At 46.9% G+C, this 24,861-nt stretch overlaps 1 protein-coding gene and 1 long non-coding RNA gene across 6 annotated transcripts; both read right to left on the minus strand.

The window, feature by feature from the left end:
• Window positions 1-3,904: 3,904 nt before the first annotated feature.
• On the minus strand, window positions 3,905-5,100 carry LOC123157918 (probable CCR4-associated factor 1 homolog 7). Its single transcript, XM_044576107.1, has one exon. The coding sequence runs from the start codon at window positions 4,867-4,869 to the stop codon at window positions 3,985-3,987; it is 885 nt and encodes a 294-aa protein (XP_044432042.1). The 5' UTR covers window positions 4,870-5,100; the 3' UTR covers window positions 3,905-3,984.
• A 2,145-nt stretch (window positions 5,101-7,245) lies between these two features.
• Window positions 7,246-11,430, minus strand: LOC123160824 (uncharacterized). 5 transcript variants are annotated; one of them, XR_006480393.1, is made up of 7 exons: window positions 11,132-11,430; window positions 10,923-11,001; window positions 10,758-10,785; window positions 10,485-10,633; window positions 9,099-10,230; window positions 8,338-8,496; window positions 7,246-8,259 (listed from the first exon to the last, which is right to left on the minus strand). It is a non-coding gene; the product is annotated as an uncharacterized lncRNA (long non-coding RNA). The 5 variants fall into 5 exon arrangements; XR_006480395.1 differs by having other exon boundaries at window positions 9,099-9,999; window positions 10,079-10,230; window positions 10,485-10,785; XR_006480394.1 differs by having other exon boundaries at window positions 9,099-9,409; window positions 9,737-10,230; window positions 10,485-10,785.
• Window positions 11,431-24,861: the final 13,431 nt, after the last annotated feature.

Here is a 24,861-nt window from a genome sequence, read left to right on the forward strand (position 1 = left end):
CATTGTATTCATTGTTTCTTCCCCCTCTTCTCTCCCGTAGACTACGAGACCGACGCTGCTGCTGCCCAGTTCGACTACGGAGTTGACGACCCCTCTCTCTTGCCAGAGCAACCAGGCAAGCCCCCCCCTTTGATCACCAGATATCGCCTACTCTTCTCTATACTGCTTGCATTAGAGTAGTGTAGCATGTTACTGCTTTCCGTTAATCCTATTCTGATGCATAGCCTGTCATTGTTGCTACAGTCATTGATACCTTACCCGCAATCCTAAATGCTTAGTATAGGATGCTAGTGTTTCATCAGTGGCCCTACACTCTTGTCCGTCTGCCATGCTATACTACTGGGCTGTGATCACTTCGGGAGGTGATCACGGGCATATACTATATACTTTACACTGTTACATTACCTGTGATACTGTTCGGAGTTGGGGGCTGAAGGGGCAGGTGGCTCCATCCCGGTAGAGGTGGGCCTGGGTTCCCGACGGCCCCCGACTGTTACTTGGTGGCGGAGCGACAGGGCAGGTTGAGACCACCTAGGAGACAGGTGGGCCTGGCCTTGTTCGGCATTCGCGGATACTTAACACGCTTAACGAGATCTTGGTATTTGATCTGAGTCTGGCTACGAGCCTATACGCACTAACCATCTACGTGGGAGTAGTTATGGGTATCCCGACGTCGTGGTATCAGCCGAAGCACTTCAGACGTCAGCGACGGAGCGGCGCGCGCCGGATTGGAACGTAAGCCTGCTCTTGTATTAAGGGGGCTAGTTCCGCTTCGGCCGCGTACGCAACGTGCAGGTGTGCTATGGGCGATGGGCCCAGACCCCTGTGCGCTTAGGTTTAGACCGGCGTGCTGGCCTCTCTGTTTTGCCTAGGTGGGGCTGCGACGTGTTGATCTTCCGAGGCCGGGCATGACCCAGGAAAGTGTGTCCGGCCAAATGGGATCGAGCGTGTTGGGCTATGTGGTGCACCCCTGCAGGGAAGTTAATCTATTCGAATAGCCGTGATCTTCGGTAACAGGACGACTTGGAGTTGTACCTTGACCTTATGACAACTAGAACCGGATACTTAATAAAACACACCCTTCCAAGTGCCAGATACAACCCGGTGATCGCTTTTCCGCAGGGCGACGAGGAGAGGATCGCCGGGTAGGATTATGCTATGCGATGCTACTGGAGATGCTGTTTGGAGATGCTACTTGGAGATGCTACTTGGAGGACTACAATCTACTCTCTTCTATATGCTGCAAGACGGAGGCTACCAGAAGCGTAGTCTTCGACAGGATTAGCTATCCCCCCTCTTATTCTGGCATTCTGCAGTTCAGTCCACCGATATGGCCTCCTTACACATATACCCATGCATATGTAGTGTAGCTCCTTGCTTGCGAGTACTTTGGATGAGTACTCACGGTTGCTTTTCTCCCTCTTTTCCCCTTTCCCTTCTACCTGGTTGTCGCAACCAGATGCTGGAGTCCAGGAGCCAGACGCCACCGTCGACGACGACCCCTACTACACCGGAGGTGCCTACTACTACGTGCTGCCCGCTGATGACGACCAGGAGTGACCTAGGAGGATCCCAGGCAGGAGGCCTGCGCCTCTTTCGATCTGTATCCCAGTTTGTGCTAGCCTTCTTAAGGCAAACTTGTTTAACTTATGTCTGTACTCAGATATTGTTGCTTCCGCTGACTCGTCTATGATCGAGCACTTGTATTCGAGCCCTCGAGGCCCCTGGCTTGTATTATGATGCTTGTATGACTTATTTTATTTATAGAGTTGTGTTATGATATCTTCCCGTGAGTCCCTGATCTTGATCGTACACATTTGCGTGCATGATTAGTGTACGATTGAATCGGGGGCGTCACATCCAACTAGGCTGGCAAGAGGTTCGCCCGATAAGGCCGACATCGGTGTACATGGCAGCGGAGCGCACACGTGCTCACAGTGAAGACAACTGGCGACTCAGAAAGTCGCGGCCACCATGGCTACCGTCAGGCCACGCACTCGAAGACTAGCGGGCATCGTCTTTGGCCAAATTCTGCCGCACCTCTCTGGGCGGTGGGGCCTGCCCCGAGGTAGGTAGGAAGAGCTGGGGTGCTGTCTGAGTGGATGTAGCACCACTCATCAATCCACCCTCTCGGCTCACCATTGTAAACCATGGGTTGTAGCGTTTGGCGGAGCCCTTGCGGAGGACGAAACGATAGTTGCCCGCCACCTCTTCCCCTTCAGATGGTCGGAGGACGAAGTAGTGGTGAAAGAGCGCCATGGAGGGTGTCACCCCCATGAACATCTCACCTGTGTTCTGAAGTCCTTTTTGAAAAACTGGTTCCTCCTTTATTCAATCAATAGAGTAGCATCGTTTACAACCAAGGGAACCACCTCACTCGGAGGAGAATCCATCCAGATAGGGGGAGAGTAGCCTAGCTAGTTCATGATAGCCTAGCTAGTTTATGAGCGACCTGGTTGCTCTCCCTATTACAATGATGATACACAACGTGATTAAAATCTAACAACATATAATAACAGTCATAAAAAATGGCACTAGCAACTGAACTAGAAGTACCATCTGTCAACGTGTTTTGAAGTCTAGTTGGAATTCACAGGACATGTCATCTCAGTTCTACTCCCTCTGTCCCAAAATATAAGAACGTTTTAACACTACACTAGCGTAAAAAACGTTCTTATATTATGGGACGGAGGGAGTAGTTTTTTTCTTCTATTCCTACGTTTCAAAATGCCTGCAATCCAAAGAAACCCTAAAACTACCCATTTCCATTTGCACCATCTAAAGACACATCTTATAAAATTCCAGTGTTTTGTAACACTGTAGAATACATAGAACATGCCATCTCAATCCAATTCCCCCCCCCCCCCCCCCTATTCCTACGTTAAAAAGTTCCCGCAATCCAAAGAAGCCCTCAGTTGCCACTGTAAAGGACCAAACGATCTTATCTTATCACCCGTGAAGAGAAAAACTGTAGGTTTAATTCCTACTCCCTCCGTTCCAAAAGAAGACCTCGATCTTATCTTATCACCTGTGAAGAGAAAAACTGTAGGTTTGATATCAATGGAGTGGTTCCCAGTATGGGACAAAACCAAAGTAGAACGCTGAATCAAGCTCCGCATTTACTGAAATGGTATTTGTGATACGTTGGCGAAATAAAGCAAGAAACTGGTATCATAGAACACATGTTGTGCACCTATGCACCTAAAAGGCTGCTAAAATAGACATTCTACATTACTGTCAAGTCCCAGTAATTAAGGGGAGCCAGTCAAATAGTGTTTACCTTGCAGGACATCCATTACAATAGTTGAAAAGAGGTGCTAGGGCTGTGCAAGCAATGATATGATCAAATACAGAGCATGCAGAAACATGTTTGGACATACTCTCTCCGTTCCTAAATATTTGTCTTTTTAGAGATTTCAAATGAACTATCACATACGGATGTATATAGACATATTTTACAGTGTAGATTCACTCATTTTGCTCCGTATGTAGTCACTTGTTGAAATCTCTAGAAAGACAAATATTTAGTATCAGAGGGAGTACTTAATAGTCTAGACTGAAAAAAATATTAATCAACTACTTTGAGCTGCAATATGAAAATCATTCATTCTGAAGAATGAAAATCAACACAAACAATGAAGAGTTGATTGATTTCCACAGAAAGGCAATATGGCAGCAAAACTAAGACCAGATGGTTGACACCTCTATATGAATGACTGGATTCCCCCCATAATGCACAACAGTTCAATTTTCAGTCGTGCCATCAAGGGCTGTCCCAAACCTTGATAGATGTCCCATACAGCTCAAAGGGAAAGACCGAGTATTCAACAGAACTACCATGATATAGCAACGAGAGTCATATAACTGGGAACAATAGCTATACTATGGCAACCACAAGCAAATATTCAGATCAGAGAGCATATATTCAACAGAAACATTTCCTTTTTTTCAACCATAACATTGTCTTATTTGACTATCCATTACTCATTCGATGAGCAGAGCTGCTGGTGGTCTGTTCTCCCCACCATCAGAAATAAGACCATACAATACACCGGCATAATTCTCGGTCGATCCTCTGAAATATGCCTCCTTCAGCTTTTTGAAGCACCGCAAGGTCAGCAGCGAGTCGGACCCAGCCTGGTGGCAGATCCCCACACGTTGGACACCAAGTAGCTCACCAAGCTTGCTCAAGCCACCATGGAGGCTGCCGCAGTACTTCATGAGATGCTTGATGTCGTACAGCACAGGGAAGTAGATTCTGATGAGGTCAAAGAATCCAGGCATGGTGTCGGGTAGGTTCCGCCCGGTTAGCAGCTTGAGCAGGTACCCGAAGTCGTACCCACTGTGGAATGTGACCCACTGGAGCTCAGCGTTGAGCAGGACGCCCGACGACATGAGCAGCTCGGCGAAGTGGCCTGTGTCAGCACCCTCGGTGGTGAAGCGGTCGAAGTCGATCCCGCTGTTGCGTAGCAGGTCGATGGAGTCAGCGTTGGCGGGGTCTGAGCGCGGATCGAAGCCCCGAAAGTTGAACTGCCAGGTGCAGGGGCGCCCCCCGGTGCCCCTGGCCGGGAGTGCGCCGTTCTCGTCGGAGAGGGTGAGACCAAGCTGGATGAGGCTCAGCATGTCGACGTTGGCCTTGAGGGTGGCGTAGTTGTACTCGTCATTGGAGCGAAAGCTCCCGAGCGGGCGGCACACGATGCCCGGGAACTCGGTGTCCATGGCGATGTACGGGTAATCGTCGACGATGTCACGGATCACGGCGAACTCCGCCTCGAGGTTGTTCGCCCATACCTCGCGGATCTCTACGCCCTCCTCGTCGGCGGGCTTACCATCATCATCGGAGGAGGCGGGGGGCGGCGGGGCAGACATCGGAGCCGGTGCATCCAAAGATTCGGAGAGAGATCTTGTTGGAGGAGGAGGAGCGAAGCGGGCTTGCTAGGGTTAGGGTTTGCGAGACAGACCGGCGGATCGGCGTGGTGGGGAAGGTAATAAGATGAGGAAGGGGAGGCGGAAGCAGGGGCCCACAGGTCAGCGCAGGCGGCGAGTGGAGCGAGAGGCTATGGGAGGAGAGGTGCGTGGACGATAAAGAGGTGGTGGGTGGGGAAGAAAGGAGAGGAAAGGGGAGGCGTAGTCATACCTAGCACCGCGTGAGTTTTTTTCTTACTAGTTGACCCGTTGTGTCAAATGGCGCAGAGACCTGCTGAAGACATGTTGTCAATAAAAATAGTTTCATGCTGCAAGAATCTTCAACTAAAGCCATGTTTGCGATGAAAATAGTTTCCTTTACTAAGGATATGCCATGTATATTGTGGTCTGCTAAATTCATATGCGCCTTGAAAAAAAACATGGTTTAATTTGCAGAGCCTCACGTGTTGCAAGTATGAATAAGAACTATGAACTCTTTTTATGTGATTCAAACACATTTTTAGAGTTTTTGTTTCTTAGTACATGTTGTCTAAAGTAACATTTGCCCAGAAAGAGAAGCGTACCCCTCTCTCATTATGATTATTATTAAAAGGTATTAAATTCAAAATAAACAATTTCATTTACTTGAAGCACTTGAAGAAAGAGAACTTAGACATACTTTTACGCAATGCTCATTTAACCTGTGAAGGACAAAAATATTCCATTGTCTCTGAATGATGAACTAAACTAAATAAGAAATATATGCAGTAAATTCATTCAAAGTAGAAAAGGGATCTTACATCAAATAAGGCATTACAACAAACATGGTGTTATCTTAGTAAAAAAAATTACATCATTAGAAAAGAAAAGGGAAGAAAACCAAACATAAGATTGAGATTAATACATCTAGGAGAAGGTCGTAGACATCACTGTGATCATTTTGCAGCCTGGGGAGCAAGGATCCATGGTTTTTATATGCCTTGCCCGGCTGCTGGAGTAGATGACATGGAAACATCGTCTCTACCATCTCGATGTCTTAGACCCAGGGAGCCGGATGTTCATCTCGGCCCTCCCCAGCTTCCATCAATGGATTTTTATAGTCAGGGTTAAAGACTGAGAGGCCCTATGCATGTTCAAATATGCTAGTAGCATATACAATACAAATCAAGAAAAAGAAAAGAGAAGACCACAAACATTACAAAAACACAATTTTGACAAATTGTCTCTATTGTAAAATTGAGGGAATAACTCATTATTCGAGAGAATTGGCTGGGGATCGAGGGAGGGGTGTGGCGGCTCATGGGGATCGAGAGGAAAGAGAAAAAGGGCTAGGGTTTGTTTGGCGACTGGGGTGGTAGTGGGACGAGACCCCGGTGATTGGGTGCGGGCACGCCGAGCTGATTGGGAAAAACCACCTGCACCTGCAAACGGGCAACCCAGCCAACCAACGTGCGGCGCGAGCCCACCAGTCATTGGACAACGAAAACGACCACGAGGTGAAAATTGATTTTAATGGCGCAGAGGCACGCTAAAGCCATGACCGCGATGAAAAAAAGTTCCATGGTTTAATTCCCTCTAATAGGAAACATAGTGGAATGTTGTGTATAATGATATGAATATACACGGCTTAACTTAATAGTATAGTCTAATTTAAAACAAAAATACATGCGTTAGTATGAAAAATTAAGATAGAATTGTCTTTCAAAATCTATACAATGAGTGCTTTGAAAAGGTTTGTATTTCTCGGTAAAAATAATTTTTAGCAACCACTTAGGTGTAGAGTCCCATTTCAAACTATGATCACTTTGAAAATTGTAGTGTACAATGATATAATAGATCCTTCTGTATGAAAAGAAACACATATTTGTGGCGAAAGTACATGCCCTATTGCTTAAAAACATATGCATGTCTTTTCTTTACTCCTTTATTAATTAGCTAAAAAATATGTGAATGTGTAATAGCATTTAGAACGGTCAACAGTAGTTCCCATGGAAGTAAACACAAAGAGGCCGTTGTATTGGTGTATCTTTTCTATAAACTCTTTGCTACGCGTACTTTCAAGATGCAGTAGCTATTTCGTGTGTGTTTCAACTCAGAGCATATATTCAAAATATCATCATCAGAGAGCCCCTTAACCAAGTTATTTCTTTTTTTTAACCGAGCCTGATCACACAAGGAGAACCTAGTTACCATCATTATAATTGACATGATAAGTTTAAGGTCTATGCCCATTCTCCCTACAGAAAGATAATGATCACGTGAGGATAAATTGCATGAATGCTAGCAAGTATAGACGTAGTAGTAGCAATAGAACATAATGAAACTTGCAACATCTCAATGTACTTCTTTGACCTTTCTAGGTCTTTTTGTCCACAATTTCACTCATAATAACTTTTCCTCTATCAAAGTTCCGCAAGCAAACAATACAGAAGCTATTCTTCAACAAAACATGACAAACTAAAAGGAAATGATCCAGTACCTCAGCTATTTCACTTTATAAGGTTGCAAATACATGAATGTGTTTATAAATCAATACATGTAGTCTCAGACATACTTGATAACGCCGGTGTGCACCATTTTTTCTCTAAAATATGAACCATAGTTTGTAAGCTTGAGATATATGTCGATTTTCACCTCACGGTTGTTTCCGTTGGCCAATGACGGGTGGGCTCGTCTCGCACGCTCGTTGGCTGGGTGAACTTTGTTCGTTTCCCCGAGGGATTTGCCAATCCCCTCCCTAGCCGCCAGCCCTGCGCCCACTCCGCCTCGTTCTCCTCCCTCAACAGCGCCGCACCTCCTCCCTCGTTCCTGCTCTCAAGATCAAGCGACGGGCACCTTTCGTGTCTACTACCGCCAGGCTCAACACCAACTCCACATATGAATTAGCACATGCTGCCTTCCACATGACAGCACGACATCCACCTGTCCCTCGTTGCCTGAGAAGAATAAAAGAGGGAACGATGTGTGGTGCATCTCAACGGACTTGACCTCAGTTGTCAGACCAGTGGGACCAAAGGTGACAACCATACCAGGCTTGGTGACACCAGTCTCAACACGGCCAACAGGCACAGTTCCAATGCCACCAATCTTGTAAACGTCCTGGAGGGGAAGACGGAGGGGCTTGTCTGAGGGCCTCTTGGGCTCGTTGATCTGGTCAAGCGCCTCAAGCAGGGTTGGGCCCTTGTACCAGTCAAGGTTGGTGGACCTCTCAATCATGTTGTCACCCTCAAGCCCAGAGATGGGGACGAAGGGAACCTTGTCAGGGTTGTAGCCGACCTTCTTCAGGTACGAAGAGACCTCCTTAACAATTTCTTCATAACGAGCCTTCGAGTACTTGGGAGTGGTGGCGTCCATCTAAAAATGAGAAGCAGAATGATAACTTTAGTTAAATGGAACTCACAGCTTAGAAGAAAATTCATTCACTACACCAACCAAAGGAAGGCCATCTTCACTCCTGAGTTGCAAAAATCAAGGAATTGTCAATAACTCACAGCAAAGAGTCATTGGTCAACATGTGATCCTGCTAAATATGAACTGAAACACTTAGATCGTAGTGAAACATCACCATATATATCTACATCCCTGCAAAATCTGTAAAAAAATGTGGTTAGCGGCCGGTGGTAGTATGTACTGTGTGAACTAATAAATAATCACTATACTGTAAAAATTAACATAACCAACTTGAAAAAACAACTACATCATTCTAACCGACTTTGTTCAAACACAACCAGGCTCCAGACCACAAATAAGAATCATTTCATATTACAAATAGAAAATATGAGAAGGACGGCATACGATAGTAAATAAGAAAAACCAAACCAGATTGGATAACTACAGGCAGATTCAAATAAATGGTACTGATTTTATGCTTCAGTATTTATGATATGCTGTACCTACATAACATACTAGAATCCAATCATGACTAACTCTATATAGCTACATATACTCCACTACTCCAAAAATTAATGTTCTTGTACTTATTGAAGTATAAGATTCTGCAAATAGCTCGAGCTAAATAATCCAGATAGGTGAAGTATGGGTGGCACAATGGATCAAAATACCAGTACATCACATCTATATAGATACTGCTTTCTGAACAGATTCTAACTAATGGGTCTCACTGTCAGCAAACTCGTGATTCCCAATAACAGACCAGAATATTAATTTCCACGGTACCAGAATATAGGCTGTACCTTCAAATGTTGTTTTTAGTCGCTTTCTTTTAGATTTTCTTGCATTGACGAGCTTATCCCTGAAAGGCTGAAAGTACAGTTTATGTCGAAAAAATAGCTGCACCTTTGATATATGTGATAGTTCTATAACAAGCATATATATATATATACAATTAGGAGTGCATGCAGATAAGATGTAGTTTTTTTATAACACTGGCAAAGATCTTACACGACATTCTGAACAATGTCATGAACAGAGCATTGAGGAATTAGTAGAACAATTTCATGCAAGAAGAAAGAACCCACCCACATACGCTTGCCTCCTACAATCCCTGCAAATCGGAAGAAACCAATGACATATGGAGATGCATAAATAGCAAGATCAGGAGGAGATTATTGCGTGATGGTGTGTGTGTGTGTGTGTGTGTGTAGAGAGAGAGAGAGAGAGAGAGAGAGAGAGAGAGAGAGAGAGAGAGAGAGAGAGAGAGAGATCAGTAGCAGAGGGGAAGCAAGATATAGACTGTAAACTACTATTATAAAATATTATTAGATATAGACTATAAACCCTATGTGTAAATATTTGGCAGATATAGACTATAAACTACTATTTGTGAAAGCAAGGAACATAAACAATAGGTTGTTGTAGCTAGATAAATTACTTGTTCAAATTGATTGCCATAATTTTATTAGAAAATGCATGCCTACGAATAGCGCATCTCAGGGAATCCAAGGCCTGCAGAAATGTACAACGTCAAGATATAATTTAGACATTGGCATACAGAGAAACTAATAGAAAAACATACACCATTAATCAATCACCATAAGGGCAGCAGCTGGACAGTAGCTGAGCTGCAGGAGATGGTTCCCAAATAATGAACAAAAGGACAATCTCAACAAAATAACCATGAGAGCACCAAACTATCTGCAAACATGAAGAAGGCCCTTTCTTGGATAAGAAGGGACGAATACACCATGATAAAGCAATAATGCAAGCGATGAACCTGCAAAAATATCCTCCAAGTTTTTTCCGGAAAAACCATTGAATATATCCTTGATCGCATATTTATCTCTGTCAAGGTAGCGACTCTACAGGAAGTTTCTCCCAAGAACAAAGTAGTGTTGTTTTTTCCTTTTTGAGAGATTGATAGCAAACCTGCAATGCATCACAAAGGGATTAGAATTGATAAGAAAAGAAATCCCTGCTATTTTATAGTCGAAGAATAGGCTTGCATCGACAAAAATACAGAAACACTGAATTTGGACGGTGTAAGGAACCTGCAGTGATATACTGAGCCATAAACTACTTTGCAATGATCTACATGGAAGAGACTTTCAAGCAAGAAGAAATAAATATGGAGAGGAGGGGAATGAGCAATAGTGGATCTGGATGTAAGAGGAGATACCAACCATGGGGCTCGTTAGCTCAACTCAGGCGTCGAATTCATCCGAGGGCCAACGCCCGGCAAGCGAGCACCATTCTGCCACTGCTGCTCCTTGCGGCCCACGCCGGCCTCTGCTCCATCCCATGGATAATCCTTTTGCATATTTATTACTTCCTAGAAATGCATAGTTTTGGTCCCAATTATCGTTTTCACTTTTAGTCCCAACGAAAGTATAGATTTGTTCTGCAATTAGTCTACATGACTTGACGACATCAATACAGTGCTGACGATGCTTTACCCTTGCAATGAACAATATGCATAGGAACCTGGAGAAAACATGACAAAACAGCATAGCTAAGTGTGGGAAGCTGTGATTTGCATGTAAAGATATCCTCAACACAGACATGATAAAATATCAGTAGATAAGTGACTAATTAGTGTGGTGATGAAACCAGGAACATACCCTCTTCAATCCCCACGTCCTCACCCTCTTCCTCGGCCAGCCCTCCTGGCTTCCGGGCCGCCGTCGCCGACCCCATGATCTAGCGCCAGAAAACACACACACCAAAATTAACCAAGCAAAAGAAAGCACATACCATCAATTGCAGAGGCAGCAGCATACGCAAAGCTCATAAGAAATGCAAAGAAAGAAGCTAAGGAGTAGTGCATTACCAGAAGAAAGAAGCACATCCAGGACGCCTCCTTGTACTGGCGCATGGCCGTGGACGCCACGCGCGCGTAGGGCAGCTCGTCCCACTTGCAGGCGCTCATGTAGACCTCGGGGAGCTCGAGCACCTTGGGGAGTGGCACCTGCACCTCACGGCGGAGGACGCGGCAGGCGTAGTGCTTGCAGGGGATGGCGAGGTACTCGGAGCTCGCGTCGCACGGGAAGACGCGGCGCGCGATGGCCTCACTTGGCGGCGAACCCGATCTTGGCCGTGTCGCCCGCGCACAGGTGCTCCAGGCCCGAAAGTCTGTGATATTACACTTAATATGTAAAAGAGGCTCAAACACAAAATTAAATTCAAAATAAAAGTAATGCTCATGTAGCATATTTTGTATTTACAACACAAGACAGTACCGTCAAACATTATATATTAGCTAGCTAAGTAGGAATCTTTCATTGGACTGTGCCTTTAAATTATACCATGGAGGCATGAAACTAAGTATTTTTGGTCAGGAAAACAAAGATGCCCGCTTCCGCACCATGAATCGCAGAATTTTCATATAATTGTACTCACAAAGCTATTTAAACATAAAAGGAAATAGTAGTACCTTGTATATTTGTACAAACTATCAAGAACAAAGTTGTGAATTAATCTCTTTGTATTGATGCCCTCATCACCAAGCCCACTATCACTGATACCTTCTCTTCCGACACCATAAGTAGTGTGATCATTTTAAAAATATGACCAGTTATATTCTACTTGTATCTATCTCTATCTTGCGGTTCCACTGCTCACTGTCGTGGTTGCATTGCTCATGTCGGATTAGAGTTATGGTGCCCTGCGAAACACGAGCATAGTTTGAACAATCCAATGGTTATATTCTACTTAAGCTGGGACCACTATGCATGATATTTTGTATGAATCTAAGTATTTGTTATATTCTACTTAAGCTGGTACCACTATGCATGATATTTTGTATTAATCTCTCATTGGACTATGCCTCTAAATTATACCATGGAGGCATGAAACTAAGTATTTTTGGTCAGGAAAACAAAGATGCCCGCTTCCGCACCATGAATCGCAGAATTTTCATATAATTGTACTCACAAAGCTATTTAAACATATAAGGAAATAGTAGTACCTTGTATATTTGTAGAACCTATCAAGAACAAAGTTGTGAATTAATCTCTTTGTATTGATGCCCTCATCACCAAGCCCACTATCACTGATGCCTTCTCTTCCGACACCATAAGTAGTGTGATCATTTTAGAAATATGACCAGTTATATTCTACTTGTATCTATCTCTATCTTGCGGTTCCACTGCTCACTGTCGTGGTTGCATTGCTCATGTCGGATTAGAGTTATGGTGCCCTGCGAAACACGAGCAAAGTTTGAACAATCCAATGGTTATATTCTACTTAAGCTGGGACCACTATGCATGATATTTTGTATGAATCTCTATGAGAGAGAGCTGGACAATTATATAGCAAATTGGGTGTCGTATTCAATTGTATCCATGGAAAATATATTATGATCTCTAAACTACAGCAGTGTACAAAGAAACGACAACCAACGAAGGAAGCGGAGGCGGACGCTGGCAGAGATGACAAACCCAAGTCTGGGAAGGATGACAGTCGGGTAGATATCTCATCTCTACTTCTGCTCATCTCCATTTATTAAGACACGACAACATATGTATATATATATGATGTGCGCCCAACTCTGTCTACAGCAGTGTACAAAGAAACGACAACCAACGAAGGAAGCGGAGGCGGACGCTGGCAGAGATGACAAACCCAAGTCTGGGAAGGATGACAGTCGGATAGATATCTCATCTCTACTTCTGCCCATCTCCATTTATTAAGACACGACAACATATGTATATATATGATGTGCGCCCAACTCTGTCTTGAGCATTGCCCGCTGCTGAACCTGCACATGAAAAAACTGACAAATGTTCTTATTCTTGTTCTGCCTTATGCAACTTCTACATAATGTGAATAGAAGTAAGCAAGTGTCGTATCAGGAATTTTTTTGACCATTAGTAACTTCTACATAATGCATCATATTCTGTATGTAATGTCGAAGTATCGACATCAAGATTACATGACAGAAAGTGGGAATTGAAGTGGCCAACTAACCAAGCCTAGGTGAAAGGAAATCTTGAATCTGTCCATTCACGTTTGATACAAAGAACTGATCATTAGCACTGTAATTCACACAAAGGTAGCTATTTTTGTTTTTCTTATATAAATCCAAGAAATAGCACTAATATAATTTATCAAACTGCGAATACCGACAAATTGAGTTCCATTGCCCTTCAGTGTTTAGCAATTGCCTTTTAACGGGATTGTAGATAGCCTCAAAAAATGACATATCGCTTTTCACTTACTTTCTAAATGTCAATGCAGAACTTTGTGTGACACAACCCCTTACTTTTCGACATGCAACGCTCCCCATGAACATGGGAGGTCAATGGGTTCGTGTGTGTTGAAATAGACCTGGTCCCAGAGTATCACTCATCAGAACGACCGTCCAAGGCACAGATCATCCAACATCGGCAATAAAATTGAGCAGGCTACAACAGAGGTAAGGGTAGGCTCTAAGGGCAACTCCAACGGTGATACCGACTTTTTCAGCTCTGTTTAGTCCCACAAGCCAAGGCTGTCTTGATTGCTCAAGACATGATTGTTTCAGCTAGTCATCATCGTCATCGCCCCTCTTTTTGGTCCAAAAATGAGGTTGCCTCTGCACACCAAGCAACATGACCATGATACCCCATTACATGTGTGCACACATCCAGCCATCAAGCTCAGGAGCTACTCATACCTGGAATCAACCGACCAAACCCCCACGATGCGGACGGCACGCCAGACAAACACCATACAGTTCCCAGCCAACACCACACCCGAATCCAAGGCAACGGAACGGCGGTCGCTGGCAGCGGTGCGGAACTGACGTGGCCGCCAACCCGACGATTGGCCAGTGATCCGACAACGAGAACTCGCCTGATTCAGCATAGGGTTTGGGTTCAGGGGTGTGAACCGCGGGCACGCGCGTGCGCAAACAGAGTGAGCGAGTGAGTGCGTGGGTGAGTCTCGGAGAGAGAGAGAGAGAGAAAGAGAGAGAGAGAGAGAGAGAGAGAGAGAGAGAAAGAGAGAGAGAGAGAGATGGAGATCGTACTGGATCCAAAGCAACAGGTAGCCAAGCTGCGAGAAATCCATCAACGGCGGCTAAGATCCCGCGCCGGCCCGACCAGTCCCTCGACCGGAACGCATCACGGGCCCTGTCGCTCGGTCCCCAGCCCGTGCCGCCGTGGATGTCCCTGCCGCACGGGAGGGGCGGCGACCCAGCGAGTCCGTCGGTCGGGGGCCTAGATGGCACCGGCAGATCCCTCCATCATCGCCGCCCTTCGGGGAGGGGTGCGGCCCCAGCCGACGTGAGCCGGGTTGGCCACTCTCCCATCTGACGATGTGCCTCCTTTCCTCTCCTCTCTTTCTCCCTCCTCTCTCTCCCTCTCATCTTCTCTCTCCTACAGATCTAACTGAGCGCCGCCGCTGTCGCCCTCTGCCTGCAGGTCGGCGCCGTGGTGGGGATCCGGGAAGGAGGAGGGGGCAGAAGGGAGGAATGGTGTGGCGGCTGTGAGAAGGAGCGGGTGGCTGTGGATGGGGGGCTAGGGTTCGGTGCGGTTATGTCCAATGGGCTCCTCGCCCCAGCCACGGGACGCGCGACGCGCGAGGAAAGGTTCACCCGCCTGAAGATGACCCGCTGCTGGGACAGCCAATGCAAGCTTGAGACGAGCCCACTCGTCATTGGGCAAGGAAAATGACTGGAAGGTGAAAAACGATTTAACTGCAAGTGAAGATCCAACGGTGCAGCAAGTCAGAGGGGCAGATCCGACGGCCGACGAAGCTTGCAATCGGGGGAGCATTCTGGAGGTGAGTTGGCTAGCTTCTTTTTTGTTTTAAATTTGTCAGTGTTTTATTTTATTTCATTTGTTGAAATTGAACTTTCAGGGAAATTGTTGATCTATGAATAGTTTATCAAGAGGGTCAGGGCAACTTCAAACAAAATACCAAATGGACGGTTCTAAATGATAGTGGACGGGCAGCGGTGCTTGGATGATAAGAATGGTTGCAGATCCAAAGAAGGTGATGGGTGGGGAAGAAGGGAGATGAAAGTGAATCGGTGCAGCAAGTCGTAGTCACACCGCTCTTCGTTATAAAATTAAACTTTCACAGAAACGGTTAGTCTGTAAACAGTCTGCCAGGAAGCGTAGTCACGCCGTGTGAGTTCTTTTCTCATTTGTTAGTGTTTCATTTCATTTTATTTGTTGAAATTAAACTTTCAGTGAAATGGTTGGTCTGTGAACAGTTTATCAAGAGGGTCAGGGCAACTTCAAACAAAATCCAAATGGACGGTTCTAAATGTATGCAGACATTTATCGACGTGTCCGTGGGTAGTGGACGGACAGTGGTGCTTGGATGATAAGAATGGTTGCAGATCCAAAGGAGGTGATGGGCGGGGAAGAAGGGGGACGAAAGTGAATCGATGCAGCAAGTCGTAGTCACACCGCCTGAGCTTTTCCCTCATTTGTTAGTGTTCCATTTTTTCTTCATTATAAAATTAAACTTTCATAGAAACGGTTAGTCTGCAAACAGTCTGCCAGGAGCGTCAGGGCAACTCCAAACTGAATACCAAATGAATGGTCTTAAATGTATGAGGACATTTCTCGACATGTCTATGAACAGTGGGCGGGCAGCCGACCATCCAACTGAAGCGAACTTCGGATTTTCATGATATTCAAAATAATAGATGGTAAAAGGACCTAAAAACAACTAAAATCCTACTCCACTCATCTCCAACGGAGTAAGGTCGGCGGCCCCGCGCGAGACGGTCCGGAGTTGACAACGAATGCCTCATTGGCATCGCTGTCGTGTTGGTCTAGCGCGTCATCGTCCTTGTCCTCCAGCCCCTCGAAGAGGCGGTTGTGCAACACCTCATTGATGCGGAGCTGCCAACACTCGCAGCGGATGATGCGGCGTTGTGCACAGATGCGAGGACCACCCGATTCTTGTTCATGAAGCCCAGGTCCGTTGCAGCCATGGCCATTACGGCATCTTCGGACATGCGCTCCACGAGAGCTGATCCTCTGCCAGTCGGTGCTGAGCAAGAGGTGGTACCACTGCTGTTAGGGCATATTTCTCCCTTAGTGGTTTTGTTGATTGATGACAGTGCCTTTGCGGACTGATCGTGTGCTTTGAGCATTTCAGATAATTGATCATATGGCACAAGACGATTCGAGCCCCTCGGAGTTTTTGAGTGAAGACGTTGTTTTTCCTGTGCTATTTTTCGATGAACTTGAGTTGTAGGGAAACCTTACTAACAAGAGGGGGGCCGCTTCAGAAAGGTTTGGGTGGAATCATCACGTACATGTTCTTCTTTGCACCCCGATCATCTTTTTGATTTGATGGAGTTCTTGATGCGGAGCATCCTACGATCATCTTCATGTACACTACGTCTACTCTACAAGCCCCAAGAGGATACAAGACGAGACCTCAAGTATACGTCATTGGACACAAGGTTAACTCGCTCCTGTCCTAGTCGCCACTTTCCACATGTGAGACACGGCTACTACCTCAAACATATGTGTTATGCATGACCAAAGAACCAAGAGGAAGGTCATGAAACAACTAGGAGCATTGGACAAGACGGCGAGGACGCCAAGCACGAGGAACAAGAGGGAGAGCTGCCAGGAAGCTATAGCTCTCGGACGTCTGACGACCTTCGGACGACTGACGATCTCCGGACGTCCGACGCCTGGAGACTCCACCAGCTAGATCGACTCCAGCCGAGGCAACCTACAGTGCCCGGACGACCGCCATACACCATATGCCCGACACACATCAGCGCCCGGACGACCGACGTCGACCGAAAATCCAGCACTACTGGACCAGAGCAAAAATGTCAGAAGTCCGAAGACTTCCGGACGACCGGACGCCTGCGAGCGACCGGACGACCGACAACCATCGGACGTCCGATGTCTGTCTGTGCGCAACGTGTTGGGCGAAGCCCATGTACTCCTCACTTACCCCTTCGTGGCCCTAGACTATATATACTCCTCCACCTCCTCCTAGTTAGGGTTAGCAAAGTGATAGCTTATTTGTATGTGAGCTTTGCTCCTACCACTCCGAGAGAGAGAGAGAGAGAGAGAGAGAGAGAGAGAGAGAGAGAGAGAGAGACTACCACTCCCATGGAGTTCAAGACCTCCATGTGAGAAGATCCCTAGTGGATGAAGCCCCCGCAAGGGAAGATCCTCCATGGACTCAAGGCTTCCTTCTAGGAGATGAACTAGCTACCTTTGTTGTCTATAGAGTGAGACTATCTACAAAGTCACCTATATACCTATGTTTTCTGAACTTGTGCACTACCTATATGAGACAAAATGTAGTGGCTTCCTATCACAAGTATGGTATGTATGTATTTGCCGGTGCTTTAGCACAAGATGATCCAAGATGATCGAGTATGATACCATATGATATATTGTAATGCACTATGATATGATGCTATGACTCTTGCTTACAAGCTTCTTTGTTCTCTCTCTTTTGCTTAAAAGCTTTATTATTTTTTTGTATGGCCACTATGCAAAATGCACAAACCAAGATAGAAATTGTGTATATATGGGAACAATCTTGTGACACAAGGGAAGGTGCACTATGATATGATGATAGCAAGATGATATGGTATGTATGCAATGGAAGGTGCGAATCACTAATGTGCACAAGTAACGTTGCCAGCAATACTCAAAGGTTAGTCTCGATAGGCAAGTGACGTAAATGGGCTAGGGGGTTATCAATGCAATGGCAAGAGGGATATACAATGATGTCATCGAGGTTACCGGCAATGGCGATGATGAGTGGCGGCGTTCTTGATGTAGATAGTCTCACTCTAACTAACGTCCATGCTAACTAAGGCTTCCTACAGTCAGGATGGCTCTGATACCAGCTCTGTGGGGACCCCGACTCATAAGTCGAGATCACTGAATGCACGTGTACAGTGATCCCAGAGATCAATGCTCACTGAACACACATAAGCTGAATAACAAGAGTCTTACATCCATTCATACTGTCTTACACAAATTATGACCATTATGGTCAAGTCTTACATTGATAAAGCCTTAAGGGCTGAACATCAGATCAAACACAAACAGCGGAAATCTTCATCAATAAGTAGAACCCACTCCATCTACCTTAACCCTACAGGCATTCTGACTGGGAAGCGTCCTAGTTCGCGTGTTCATCACCAAAGAACTCTTCCTCGAACTCCTGTTCTTCCATGCCTGGTCAATTAAATAACCAGTAGCAAGCCAGTGAGTACTTTGAATGTACTCGCAAGCAACCCATGATTTGGTTCAAGTAACAAAGCAATTGTACAACAAGTAAGCAACCTAGCTTCAAGCTAGTTGGGATGTCCTATCAACTTGTGAGATATGCATCAATGAACTTGGGTAACCTTGAGAACAGGTTACAGATATCAACATAAGTAGAGTTTGAATAAATGCCATGCCATTCAACATGTCAAGTCACCACCTTGACACAAATAGCTCCTTCCCACACACACATGCACCGAGATTGTAAAATTTCTGGACATAGTTTAAGTAGCACCTCCCAACTGTCCATGACCGTGGACACGGCTATTCGAATAGTTTGACACTTTGCAAAGGTTGCGCACTTTACCCACAAGATCCGAGAAGCTTTCGTGTCATCCACGATCCCGCAGTACCTCAAGTACTCGGGGGAAGCACCCGATCATTACCTTTCCCTAGACGATACTAACATAGGATCCACTCGTTGATACACGGCCCTCATGTATAAGCAAAAGATCGTGGGACTCTGCCCTTTTTTACATTATCATACATACACGAAGGGACCAATGGTGTGTCCGGTGCCCTGTGAAAACAATCATGGCCGCCTATCCAAGCACGACCCTGTCCCGAGAGTGACCTCAAGTCACCCCCGTCACTAGTAATGTGGGCACCATGCTAGTATTAGTCCAAGTAATCAATAATGCCCCGTCCCATAAAGGGGTAGAGTGGTTGCACATGTTTGGTTGGGACGGTAATCACACATAAATCTAATCCATCATTTTACACACAACAAAAGCTCTCTTCGATACACCACTTCTTCCTCAAGTGGTGACCTTAGTTCAACATCTCCCAAGGGCATTAGGGGCACCCAATGGGGTTTTCGAAAGAATGTAACCACGAAGAGTTCATGGTACACATGCATCATTATGCATCAACTAGTCTCTTGACAATGCAATCATGAACAAGGTAAGGTCATAAGTAGGGGTTTGCATCATGTGGTGGTTCACAACAAATTTACCACCGTCATATTTCATCATCGTGCAATCGGAAAAAGGGTACTGATGAACAAGAGGGGTGTCATGGTCAAAGGGCTACTTGCCTTGATTGGCTTGTTCTTCGAGGTCTTCAAATCCTTCTCCTCCTTCTTCTTCAGCAACTTCGTCAAATACGGGATCTAATCGTCGCAAGAAAATAACGGAAAAATAAGACAATAATGAAAACAGAAAAGTCAAAGTGCTTAGAAAAATGTCAACTTATTTTTGTAAAATACTAGGAGGAAAACTAGGAAGGGGAAAATTCTTGGTTTTCGATTTGGAGTTAGGAAGATAGAGTAGTGGATTTTCAAACAGAGATTTTATTGTTCAAATTTGAATTTAAATTTGAACAGTGCAGAAAAGTGTAATGGATGTGTATGAAAGTTACATCAATAAATAGGTGGGATTATTCTGAGATTTTAGGAGTTGGAATTATTTCATTTGGATAAGTATTTTATCCTATGGAATTTTTATAAAACAGACAGAAAAAGAAAAAGAAAAGTGGCACTGTGCCACTGGGCCAGAAAGGCCACATTGCAGCAGGCCCAGAGGGAAATCAGCCCGCGCGAGGCCGCCACATCGAAGGCGTAAAGGCGAAGTATGCCTTCAGCCGACGAGCGAACCGGTGCACGCGCGCGTGCATTTTTAAACCTGATGGGAGGGTCCCACTCGTTAGGGCGTGAGGCTGACGGACAGGGCCCATGGCCGTCGTCGTCTGCCTCTGTCCGGAGGCGACGACGAGCTCGCCGGTGGCGATATAGGGCATGGGAGGATGCATGGGTGGTACTGTTGGACTCATGGGGATGTTGCCGTTCGGGTGGTGGTGGAGATGGTCGCCGGAGCAGCCTAGTTCGCCGGCGACGAGGTCACGCGGCGGAGGTGATTCGAGCGTCGATGGTTCCGGCCGTTCCCGGCTGCAAAAAGAGTGGGGAAGAGAGGGGAAAGGGTTAGCGATGCTGCGCGGTTCCAGATCAAGAGAAAACGTGTGCGGAGGAGGCCTGTTCCGCGCGAATGCCGACGAGCCGAGGCGGCGGAGCTCGAGCTCGATCTCGAGCTCGGGCGGCTTTGGAGACAAATGTGTGGTGCGGGAGGTTGACTAGGAGTGTGGGGGAGCGACAGGGAGTGAGAGAGGGGTTCGGGGTCGCCTTTTATAGGCTGGCCGAGGTCCACCGTAGGCGTGGCCTACGGGTGCCCGCGGGATCGGCTTGGGTGGCTGTTAGAGAGGGAATGGAGGGCTCGGGGGTGTTCATGGGAGTGGTCTAGGGTGCCAGGGAGAGAGAGGAGGAGCGGGGCGAGCTGCGGGCGTTCCATAGGAGCGACGCGAGCATTGGCCGAGCGGGGCGGCGCTCTGGCGCGAGCTGCAGGAGAGAGAGGAGGAGCGAGAGCAAGTGGGCGGCCTGCTGGCGTGGAGCAGACGTCGAGGGGCATCGACTGGTGCGTGGGGGAGGCTCGAGGTGGTCGGGGGGCGCGGCATCAACGGTCGGGTGCCCTGCCAGGCGCTCCAGAGCGCGACTTTGGTCGGCATCCGCGGTTTTCCCGCATCCTCGCGCGTCCACTTGTGTCTGGCAGCTGAAGGGGGCATGGGCAAAGGCTGGGGAGAGCCTTGGATGCTCTGGGGAGCTGAGGGAGAGAAGGAGGCTGAGAGAGAGAGAGAGAGAGAGAGAGAGAGAGAGAGAGAGAGAGAGAGAGAGAGAGAGAGAGAGAGAAAGAGAGAGAGATGAATCCACTGTCCAGAGAAGAAAAAATGGGGTTCTCCCCCCTTCACCATTGCTTCCTTGGGCAGAAAAGCACCCAAGTGCTAGAGGGGGTCTAGGAGGGGCTGTGGTAAAAAGTTGAGCCTACGGAGATTAGTGGAAGAGGCCAAAAATGGGATTTTGGTAAAGTGGCAGAAGGTGTTTGATGCTGGTTTGGGAAAGTAGATGATTTCCATTTGTCATGAGACTCCACGAGGTGAAATGGCACATATAATTAGGGCCCTCCACAACTTTTGAGCTCATTTGGGCAAAGTTACCAATGCAACTTTTGTAAACCCTAGAAATTGCCAGAAATGAACTTGTGTAGACCTAGTTGAGTAAATCACTTCTCCTTGAAGTACCACTTGGTGTATTGGCCTCATTTGGTCATGTGAACATGATCACAAAAGTTGGGGTCAATGAGAGAAAGTTGGTAGTACAAAGTTGTTCAAATTTGATTATGGTCAGAGGGGGTTTGGGGGCATTTTGGTGAACCAAAATGATCTTAATTGAGATGAGGCTTTGCAAGGTGATCACAATATGCATTTGTGACTTGCTGGATTTTCCTTGGATTTTAATGAAAATATTTCATGTAGAAATATTTCAAATCCTTGAAATTGGCAGAAATGGTCTGGGGAGGTTTTGTCCAATATTTTGAACATGACCATGTGTTGAAACTCTTATATATGGAAAATATATGTCCACACAGTTTCCCTGATTTTCCTCAAATATTTCTAAAGCTTTTAAATAATTTTAACCTATTAAAGACAATTTCCGGCCTAAGGAAAAAGCCTTTAAATAAAATAGGAAAATTACTTTTAAAATTATATTTTTGTGGTTTATGGGAGTACTATATCTAGTTTCAAATATACTCTTTGAAATATTTTTCATACCCCAAATCAAGTACTTGTAGTGCAAGCCTCAATTCAGGGGTTTTTGGAAAACTAATTTTTGAAAATACTATTTGGCCAAATTATTTCTGTAAGAAAATGCTATATTGCACTATACACATGGCATGATCATTGGGCAGAAGTTTGGGGCAAGGAGATGAAATATATAAGGTGGAGTTGTGTTGACTTTAAGGAGCACTTGAAAATCACACAGAGAAAAACCAATCTCCAAATAAAAAGCCAAGTAATGCAAAAGTTTTTGTTGGTCCAAATTTTCATGCTTTATTAATGCAAATGACATGTTACAAAAAGCAGGGTGTGACAAGCTCCTCATTGTCGGTGTCAAAACCGGCAGACCTCGGGGTAGGGGGTCCCGAGCTGTGGATCTCTGATCAAGGGTAATAGGGACGAAGGAGACGATGTTTACCCATGTTCGGGTCCTCTTGATGGAGGTAAAACCCTACGTCCTACTCTTGTTTATATCAATGGAGATGCATCAAGTACAAAGTTGATCTACTTTAAGATCGTAATGTGTGATCTAACTCTAGGTCTAGGTTGTCGATGCAACAAACCCTGGGTCTGTTGCCCAGACTGTGCACAGGCATGGGAACAAGATTATGGCTCCAAGCCATGCCGGAGTGCAGGAGACCAAGATCTTCGAGGGACCAACATGCAGATCAAGAGGACCAAGGTCAAGCCAGAGAAGTAAGATACCACCAGGAGAAAAGCCTCCCTTGCCGGTCAGACAAGCTCGGCGAAGGCGGGGTCACCCCGGAAGAGAACACCCAAGACGTCCCGACATAGCCTGCCGGGGCTCACAGAGGAAACAACCACCTCACCAACCACTCCACCACAACCCATGTCGTCAATCAATGCGGTGTCAAGCCACGAAGTGATTAAGTGGGAGCAATTCGCCACATGGCAGCCTCTTTCTATAGGAATACCTACAGACGACACCCGTCCTGTGATGTGTCAAGCAAGCAGGCGTGCAGCTGGCAAAATAAGCCCGGCAAGGCTTGCCAGGCGAAGAACGATGTGACGTTGAGCGGTGCATTAAATGCGCTCTGTCAGCCTGCAGAGTTAGGTATGATAACACTATTTGCTATCTTATCAGTGCATAATGACTGATTTGCCATTGTGGTGACCCGTTGATTTATGAAAGGAGTCCCGTGGCAACCGTGGAAGGGGTTAGAAGGTTGGACACCCACAGACTCATACGCACGTAGCCACTGTCACCCCTGCCGGGCAAGTGTACTGCGCTCCACCACCATTCTTCCACCATCAGTCCACCAAAGCAGGAGTAGGGTTTTACGCCTCACGGTAGCCCGAACCTGGGTAAAATTGCTTGTGTTATTTCTGCCGTGCTTCCCCACGCTCCTCTGCTTGTTGTGCAACGTGACATCCCCCTTGCCGAACTAGCAAGGGACCCTTGGTCCCATAGGTGGCCGTGGTTTCCCACGACATCTTTGGTGCGCCAGGTAGGGGGATCACTTGCGCGAACCTGAAAGCGTGTGCAGCGTGTCATCTTCATCTCCATCTTTGTCTTCGATGGCACCATCAACCATGGCGTCCAAGAAGAAATTCGGCGCTTCGGCTCACCCATCCACCTCAAAGGCTCCGCCGCCTGCAGCCACCAATGCTACGGGAGGTGCGGAGGCGCGCGAGGATGTGGACATTGTTGGGGATGTGGTCAGAGCAGGCGGCGCCATCACCACTTCCCCCATGGCCAAAGCAGGAGAGGGAGACACCGGAGGAGAGCAACATCAGCAACACCCCAACGGCCAAGCTCCATGAGGTACGGGTTAAGGGGTTACTCCGTCCACAGTCCTTCCTCTCACCGATGGGCACATCTGCAACGACGGCGCTCGGTCCAGGGCGAATCGCCGCCCTCCGGCCGCCCCATCACGGGAGCGACCGCAACGCGTGTACCTCCTCGGGGTGAGTCAACCAAGTCGTTGTGCCTGACGAAGCTGCTGGCCCTCAAGCGCCTTCGCCACGCCACCATGCCATCTAGGCGGCTGCCCCGCAACCGTAGGGACATGGTACTATCGCTGCTGGCACCGTCACGAGCCGAGCGATGGTACGATCTGCGTCTTCATCACCCATGCCGAGCATGGTTACGGAGGCCATGGCGCAGGCTTAGCTGCTGCTAAGGTTCCCGCCAGCGGCCGAGCAGATGGATGAGTGGCATGCCACCATACAGAGCCTACTCAGTTTCACCGAGGCTAGGGGCTCGCAGCGAGCTGGCCCGCCACGGCCTCCCTAAGCGACAACGACGACTCATGCTGCTGGTCATACGGAAGGGGCCACCCCCACAGTGCAGTCCCCGCCACATCAGCCAGCATGAGCACAACAGAATCAGCAACCCGACGACGTCTTGATGGCCTCTTCTGACCCTCGAGAGCGTCCAGGACTGCGGTAAGCCCCGGAGGGTAGGCTGAGGGAAGACGCACGCATTGTCATTGAGCGACGCCACGGCGACCACCGCCGGACCGATGGGTGTGATGGTCCCGACGTTGACGATCCTGCGCTTGATATTGGCGGGTGCCTACCTTTTGAGGTTGGGTGCCCTGCCTTTACTCGTGAGCTGCTGCAAGTCCGTTAGCCATCCATCCACACGTTCAAGCCAGAGATACCCGAGAAGTATGATGGGAGGCTAAACCCGACAGAGTTTCTGAGCATCTACACCATCGCTGTTCAAGCTGTCGAG

Source organism: Triticum aestivum, chromosome 7B (genome assembly GCF_018294505.1).
Source record: "Triticum aestivum cultivar Chinese Spring chromosome 7B, IWGSC CS RefSeq v2.1, whole genome shotgun sequence".
Lineage (NCBI taxonomy): Eukaryota > Viridiplantae > Streptophyta > Magnoliopsida > Poales > Poaceae > Triticum > Triticum aestivum.

Bases quoted from the DNA above. Each gene is read 5' to 3' on its own strand.
- LOC123157918 (XM_044576107.1), bottom strand. From the start codon at position 4,869: ATGTCTGCCCCGCCGCCCCCCGCCTCCTCCGATGATGATGGTAAGCCC.